General features: G+C 41.6%; 1 protein-coding gene across 1 annotated transcript in view; it reads right to left on the reverse strand.

The window, feature by feature from the left end:
- Positions 1-1,103: 1,103 nt before the first annotated feature.
- gldc (glycine dehydrogenase (decarboxylating)) overlaps positions 1,104-7,598 on the reverse strand; it is a 23,315-nt gene continuing 16,820 nt past the window's right edge. Inside the window, exons 17-25 of the mRNA XM_054772697.1 lie at positions 7,499-7,598; positions 5,993-6,142; positions 5,693-5,805; positions 5,460-5,601; positions 5,283-5,394; positions 5,074-5,169; positions 2,244-2,416; positions 2,083-2,163; positions 1,104-1,867 (exon numbers count right to left, since the gene is read on the reverse strand). The exon at positions 7,499-7,598 is cut by the window's right edge and continues 26 nt beyond it. Coding sequence (XP_054628672.1) covers positions 1,727-1,867; positions 2,083-2,163; positions 2,244-2,416; positions 5,074-5,169; positions 5,283-5,394; positions 5,460-5,601; positions 5,693-5,805; positions 5,993-6,142; positions 7,499-7,598 — 1,108 coding nt within the window. The 3' untranslated portion in view covers positions 1,104-1,726. The remainder of the gene's footprint in view (positions 1,868-2,082; positions 2,164-2,243; positions 2,417-5,073; positions 5,170-5,282; positions 5,395-5,459; positions 5,602-5,692; positions 5,806-5,992; positions 6,143-7,498) is intronic.

Genomic DNA, 7,598 nt, shown 5'->3' on the forward strand with positions numbered 1-7,598 from the left:
AACGCGGTGCTATTTACACAAAAGTTACGTGTGCTGTTTCGCTGTCGTTTCGGGTTACTTTAAACGAATACCTTACGATTTATTTAAAGTTCGAACTATTTTCATTAATCTAGACGGAAGAAAATGTAGATTACTGTGGATTTTTAAGTACTTAATATAACCTGTACTCGATTGGCACTACTGCAAACAGTTTCTGGTGACGTAATAGCCTGCCACCTTCAAGAACCTCGTCCTCTTGGACATCCAGGGCCACTTTGGGGCCATAACCATTGCCACCATGACCATGTTTCACAAGAGAGGTAAAGACGCTCTTGGCAAACTCAAATATACTTTCTTTTTAATTTGAACTGACTCGAGATGGGGTTTTTTGTGACGCGTTTTCAGCTACGGGGGCGTGCGCGCTCACCCCCGAGAGACATCATCATGATGGGAGACCACTGGGGGTCTCGAGGACACAGTTCGCCTCACAACATGGCGACCCTGCAAGGTAGGCGACACCAGAAAGACCTCATGATTGGCCATTGCTTGACAAGGTGGCAGAAAATCATAGCGCTTACTAAGCGTCCAATCAGCTTGCCCTGACGTCTATACCGACCACAGTCACCAGGGGGCATATTTACATATGTTGTGTGATGTAGTTGTGCCAAGGTTGAAAGTAATAGCTATTTTTTATTCAGTTAAATGAAATATAAAATACTTTAGCCACCCACTATTGAAATAAATTATGAAACACTTGTCTAAAATTAATGGTTTTGAACCATACTCATTTTGGCCCCATGAAAAAAAAATACCACAAAAACACTGACCCATTAGAGCTATTTTTATACTATTTTTTACTTAAATACTTAAAATGCAGCAGCTGTATCATTACACAATGTTATTGTGCTGCATGTTAAGTGCGGCGTCAGTTTTTTTTCTTCCTCTCTTGCCTCGGGCTGACTTTATGCCTCACGGCAGCAATGCACATCCTTTGTGCATTTGCTGAGAATGCGCCCCCTTGCGCAAAACGCAGCACATTCACGGTGTCAGAATCAGACTGCATGCTTGATACAAATTGTCACCAGGGAATAACTGAATAAAAGTAAATAAACGAGCAGAAACACTTTAAACATCAGTCTCATTTAATTATTTGGTTTTCTTAGCAAAAAAAAATGTTAGAAAGTGACCATCTACTTGTGGCTCCAGTTAAGTGAGGCTAAAACATCAAGGAAGAGGTGGGCAGTCGCCACTAGGCGGCAGTGTTGCGTAAATATGAACCGTCTTCAACTCAACAGCCATCCGCTTGCGATGCACAATTCGGAAAAATAAGCATGAAAATGAACATCAGGACAGTTGGTGGGCAGCAAACAAACAAAACATACAACAACATATTAACAAGGCTACAAGAAAAGGTTATATTAGGAATAAACAAGAGGGAATGTCAGAGCGGCAACAATACTGTAGAGGCACAAGGGTTTTGTTGGAAGGTACTCTTTATGGTGCACTTGTTTTGCAACATTAGAAAAAGTGAAAGTTGCACATTTTGGTCCATGGTGTTTTTTTTGTTTTTTTTTTTACATTTCAAGAAAAATGATGTGTAGTCCTGATCATGATTCCACATTTTCAACACGTCTCTACGGAGTGAAACCATTCATGATACATCAACAACTAAACGACGTTTGATAACAGGGAATGAAACAAAATATTAAATTATATTTGCATTCAAGGCAGTCCTCTCCTTCTCGCCCTATGAGGAGGCTCTGTTCTCCTCGTAAGGGGACTCATAGACCTCCATGGGGGGGCAGGTGCACACCAGGTGCTGGTCGCCGTAGATGTCATCAATCCTGGAAATGCTCGGCCAGAATTTAGTCTCGGGGCGAATGAAGGGCTGTAAAAAAACATCGGCGGGAATTAATAATAATAATTTTAAAATAATGTATGTCCACATGTTTTCTTTATCCGATCAAAGTTTACAATCACATTTGTTGAAAATTGTAACTGTCTAACTTTTTGTTTTGTTTTGTGGTTGCAGAATAGTGAAGATTTGCCCAATGTTGTTGCAGTGCGACCAGTCGCCACATGAGGACAGCAGAGGACACTCACCAAGGGGAACGCAGCAAACTCTCTGGAGTAAGGTCTTTCCCAGGTGGAGGATGAGATGCAGGCCAGCGAGTGAGGCGCCATCTGGTAGCAAAAACGCACACACAGGTAAGTAAGTCTCGGTTTGGGATCTTCAGCTGAGGTCTCCATCTGAACCAAAACACCTTAAGCGGGTTGACGCGAGAGTCCATCCTTCCCTCCTCGATGTCTGCGATCTCCTGGCGGATGCCCAGTAGGGCATCGCAGAACCGGTCCATCTCCGCTTTGTCCTCCGACTCGGTGGGCTCAATCATGAGGGTCCCTGCCACAGGCCACGACATTGTGGGTGCATGGAAACCTGAAAAAAACAAAACAAAATAGGGAGGTGAATTTATGCAACACAAATTTGAGACAAAAGCAAAATTAAATTATCACATTTAAATTGCTTCAAACTACACAATCTGGATCACATACGGATTGAAACTGGTTTGAGACAAACATCCTGATGTTGCATATACATGGCAAATTCAGATTTCTAAATACCCAATTTAGGTCAGATATAGATTGAAACAGGTTTGAGATCAAAGATCCTAATGTGGCGTTCACATAGCATATTTAGATTGCTTCAAAAGATACAATCTGGATAAGATGAATTGAAACTGCCTTGTGCATCTTCTGAAGTTGCATTCACAAATTTACACTGCTTCCAATTACACAATCTGGATTAGATATGGATTGAAACGGATTTAATATTAAAGATCCTAATGTTGCGTTCACATAGGAAATGTAGATTGCTTCAAAAGATACAATCTGGATCAGATATATGTTGAAACTGGTTTGAGATTAAAGATCCTAATGTTGCATTCACATAGCAAATTTAGACTGCTTCAAAAGATACAATCTGGATAAGATCTGAATTGAAACTGCCTTGTGCAACTTCAGAAGTTGTATTCAGAAACACAATCTGGATTGGATTGATTGGTTTGAGATAAATGATCCTACTGTTGCATTCACATAGCAAATTTAGATTGCTTTGAAAGATCCAATCTGGATCAGATACTCAAACTGGTTTGACATTAAAATATCCTGACGTTGCATATACACAGCAAATTTAGATTGTAAATACACAATCTGGATCACATATGGATTGAAAGTGCTTTGAGAGTAAAGATGCTAATGTTGTATTCACATAGTAAATCTGGATCAGATATGGATTGAAACTGCCCTTGAGATTGCAACTTCTGACATTGCATTCACATACAAAATTTTAAAATTCCTGCAGAATACACAAACTGGATTGAATATGGATTGAAACTGGTTTGATATTAAAGATCCTAATGTTGCATTCACATAGCAAATGTAGATTGTTCCTAAAAAAATACAATCTGGATCAGATACGGATTGAAACTGTCTTGAGATTGCAACTTCTGAAGTTGCATTCACACACAGCAAATTTAAATTGCTTCCAAATGCACAATGTAGATCAGATATGGACTGAAACTGGTTTGAGAATTAAAAAAAAAAACAAAAAAACATCCTGACGTTGCATATACATAGCAAATTTAGATTGCTTCAAAAGGATACAATCTGGATCAGATATGAATTGAAACTGTCTTGAGCTGGCAATTTTTGACATTTCATTCACACAGCAAATTGAAATGACTTCCAAATATACAATCTGGATTAAACATGGATTAAAACTGGTCTGAGATGACAATTTATGTTGTATAGACAGCAAACTTAAACCGTTTCCAAATACGCAATCTGGATCAGATAGGGATTAGAAACTGGTTTGAGATTACAATTTATACATTGCATACATTTAACAAATTTTTGAATTTGGATCAGATATAGATAGAAACTGGTTCAATATTACAGCATCTTACATTGCATACGCATGGAAAAATGTTTTCCAACGGTCTATTTTGTAACATTTTGCATAAATTGCATTTTTTGTAAATTTGCTGTGTCTTTACATGAAGGATTACTGTAGTGTTACTTCAGATTAATGACATAAATTTGAAAAATAACTTAAAAGATTTAAAAAAGGTTAAAACTAGGGCTGTCAAAAATAATGCGTTAACTAATTTATTTCATGAATTCTGTTAATTTTTTTGAGTGTAATTAACGCATGCGCACCAGAGCAAGCATGCCTCTGTTGTGACTGAAGCACAGTGGAGCGTCCCCACACGGTCACACAGAGTCTGATGCTCTTTTACAACTTTATTCTTACCTGAACACATCAACAGCAGCACAATTCCAGCACCGTGTACTTGATGTACCAACTCACACACGTCTCAATAGTCCGATCACCCTGGGAACCACACTTCCTCATTCTCGTTACAAGAAGCCAGATGCATTCAGGGACACTCCGGACATCACAAAAAACGCTTTATAATTCGCGCGTGTGTGTAAATAAACGGAAAGATAAAGGAAAACATGAAGTGGATATTCTTATCACTCACTTCGTAACTCTTAATTCGGATGCAAATATTTGCTCCATTTAAGTATGCTGGGAAATACACTGATAACAAGCACATTAACTTTAATGACGTGATGTCTTTGAACGCAACCCCTCGATGCTCACAATAACACGGTTTAAAGTGTGAATCAAATGTTCTGCTAGAGACTAGTGTTAGAAAAATCTATTTTTAGACTTGTGTGGCATCTTTTAGCTTGATTGACATATTCAGTTCATGTTAAAAAGCTGTTAATACGTACAAATAGATATAATCCTGTCATTTATCTTTCTGTTCATTAAATATGGGGAAATTAGCATATTTCAGACAGTTGCTAATGGTGATTGATGATTAATTCATTTAAAAACTACAATTAATCGAATTAATTTGTAATCATTTGACAGCCCTAGTTAAAACAAGTTTGAAATGTCCTCAGTATCTTCACCTGAAATTCTCACCAAATGTTAGCCAGGATGTCCCTCATTAGCAAATAAACCACTACGGTTAACACACTAAGCTCCTTGGGGGAGGTAAAAAAAAAAAAAAAAAGTCTGACCGTAATCCTGGAGCCTCTTTGCGACGTCCACGGCCTCCACGTTGGCCGTCTTTTTGAAAGGCCTCACGTCCAGAATGAACTCGTGGGCTACAAAGCCTGTTCACACAGAGGATGTCAGAATGTACACAGCACATGTTGGAATTCCAGCTAACCAAACAAGCTGGACACTGACTACTCTAAAGTATGTGTCAGTAATTGGCTATAGGTACCTTTGGCTCCTCTGAAGAGGATCTTGTAGTGACCCTCCAGCCTCTTGGCCATGTAGTTGGCATTGAGGATGGCCATCTCTGTGGCGTGAATCAGACCCTTGGAGCCCATCATCTAAAGGAAAAACCACCAAGAAGCTTCATGCCTACTCTGACCATCTGGCCACCGTCGTGTCTGACCTTGATGTAGGCCCAGGAGATGGGCAGGATGGCGCTGGAGCCCCAGGGGGCGGCGCTGATGGTGCCCAGGGAGCTGCTGCTGTTGACCGAGCGCATGGAGACCACCGGGTGGCTGGGCAGGAAGGGGGCCAGGTGGGCTTTCCTGGTGAAGGACATAAACACAACACGAGTGTGAAGAGACCGATGGAGATTTTGGGGGGCGGGGGCGAATGCCAATGCTAATGCGTACGTACACGCCGATGGGGCCCATGCCGGGTCCTCCTCCCCCGTGAGGGATGCAGAAGGTCTTGTGCAGGTTGAGGTGGGACACGTCTGAGCCGTAATCCCCGGGACGGCATAGACCCACCTGTAACGCAGCCAACAAAGAAACTGACATGCAATAACGGTAGGTGTACAGGTGTACCTAATGAAGCGACCAGTCACCACTCATTGAGCAGGCAAACAATAGCCGAGTCAACCTGGCAGCAGCAGACGGCTCAAAGATCATTTATTTAGCAGGTTACACATGCATGTGCAGCGTCTCCTGCTCTCACCTGCGCGTTCATGTTGGCCCCATCCAGGTACACCTGGCCGCCGTGCTGGTGAATAAGGTCGCATATGTCCTGGATGTGCTCCTCGAAGACGCCAAAGGTAGAGGGGTAGGTGATCATCATAGCCGCCAGGTTGGCCTTGTGTTTGTCCACCTGGAACAAACGGGATCTTTGACTCGTATTTTTGCAGTAGGTCCTCAATAACAGTAGAGCACTCCTGACCCATAGAGGATCTTTGACTAGCATTTTCACAGTAGGTTCTTCAAAACTGCAGCTTGTTCCTTTCATATAGAAGATCTTTGATTAGCATTTTTGCAGTAGATCCCTAAAAACAACAGCATTCCTGTCATATAGGTACTTTGACTGGAGTTTTTGCAGTAGATCTTTAAACAGCAGCGCCCTCCTAACCTAAAAAGAACCTTTGACAGCGCTCCTGTATTTATAAATATTAGAACAAGAGTGCTCCTGTCCTATAGAAGCTTACTGGTGTTTTTGCAGTACAGTATATCCCTAAACAGCACAGCACTGCTGACCTATAGAGGATCTTTGACTAGCATTTTTGCAGAAGATCCTTAAAGAACAGCAGAGGCAGAGTGCTGCAGTCACAGAAGCTTTGAAAAGCATTTCTGCAGTAGGTTTTTAAAAACTGTCTTTCATATAGAAAATCTTTGCCTAGCATTTTTGCAGTAGATCCCTACAAACAGAGCGCTCCTGTCCAATAGGAGCTTTGACTGGCGTTTTTTCAGCATGTCCTCGAAACAGCAGAGCGCGCCTGTTGTACAGAGAATCTAGTATTTTTGCAATCGAGCCTTAAAAACAGCAGAGTGCTCCTGTCGTAGCTCCTTGTGCTTGCATTGCTGCAGTTCACCCTAAGGGGATCTTTGACTGACATTTTTGCAGTAGATCCTGGAACAGCAGAGCACTCCTGATCTTTGACTACAATTTTTGTAGCATGTCCTCAAAGACAGCAGAGCACGCCTGTTGTATAGAGAATCTTTGGTTAGTATTTTTGCAGTAGACCCTTGAAAAACGGCAGAGTGCTGCAGTCACAGAGGAGCTTTGAATCGCATTTTCGCAGTGGGTTCTTTTAAAAACAGCAGTGCGTGCCTTTCATATAGAAGACCTTTGACTAGCATTTTTGCAGAAGATCCTTGAACAGCAGAGCGTGCCTGTTGATAGAGAATATTGTTTTTCACTTCTTCGATAATACACAGTATGTAATTCTAGAACTGTACAAACCTTTAAGCTGCAACATGGACATCAAGTTCCTTAAATTAAGCCCTTTAGGAGCCCGCTTATTGTTTTTTAGTTGAAATGAATTTTGAAAACAAACTATCATCTCAGCCAATCAGCAGCCTACCTGCTTTGTTGCTTTCCGGTTTTGTTGTCAATGTCAGATCTTTTGCTAGCACATAAACAAGACTGACGATGTCAATGTCGGACCAGAATGGAAGTACAGTTCGCTGAGTGGCTATGCTTGGCTAACAGGCATTTACGCTATCGTCCCACCAGAGCTTTGAGGTGGGGCAGGTCAATGTTGCCGTCTTTGTCCACCTCGACCACCTGGACCTTCATGCCCGCCATCTGAGCGCTGGCTGGGTTTGTGCCG

This window comes from Dunckerocampus dactyliophorus, chromosome 4, assembly GCF_027744805.1.
Source record: "Dunckerocampus dactyliophorus isolate RoL2022-P2 chromosome 4, RoL_Ddac_1.1, whole genome shotgun sequence".
In the NCBI taxonomy this organism is placed as follows: Eukaryota; Metazoa; Chordata; class Actinopteri; order Syngnathiformes; family Syngnathidae; genus Dunckerocampus; species Dunckerocampus dactyliophorus.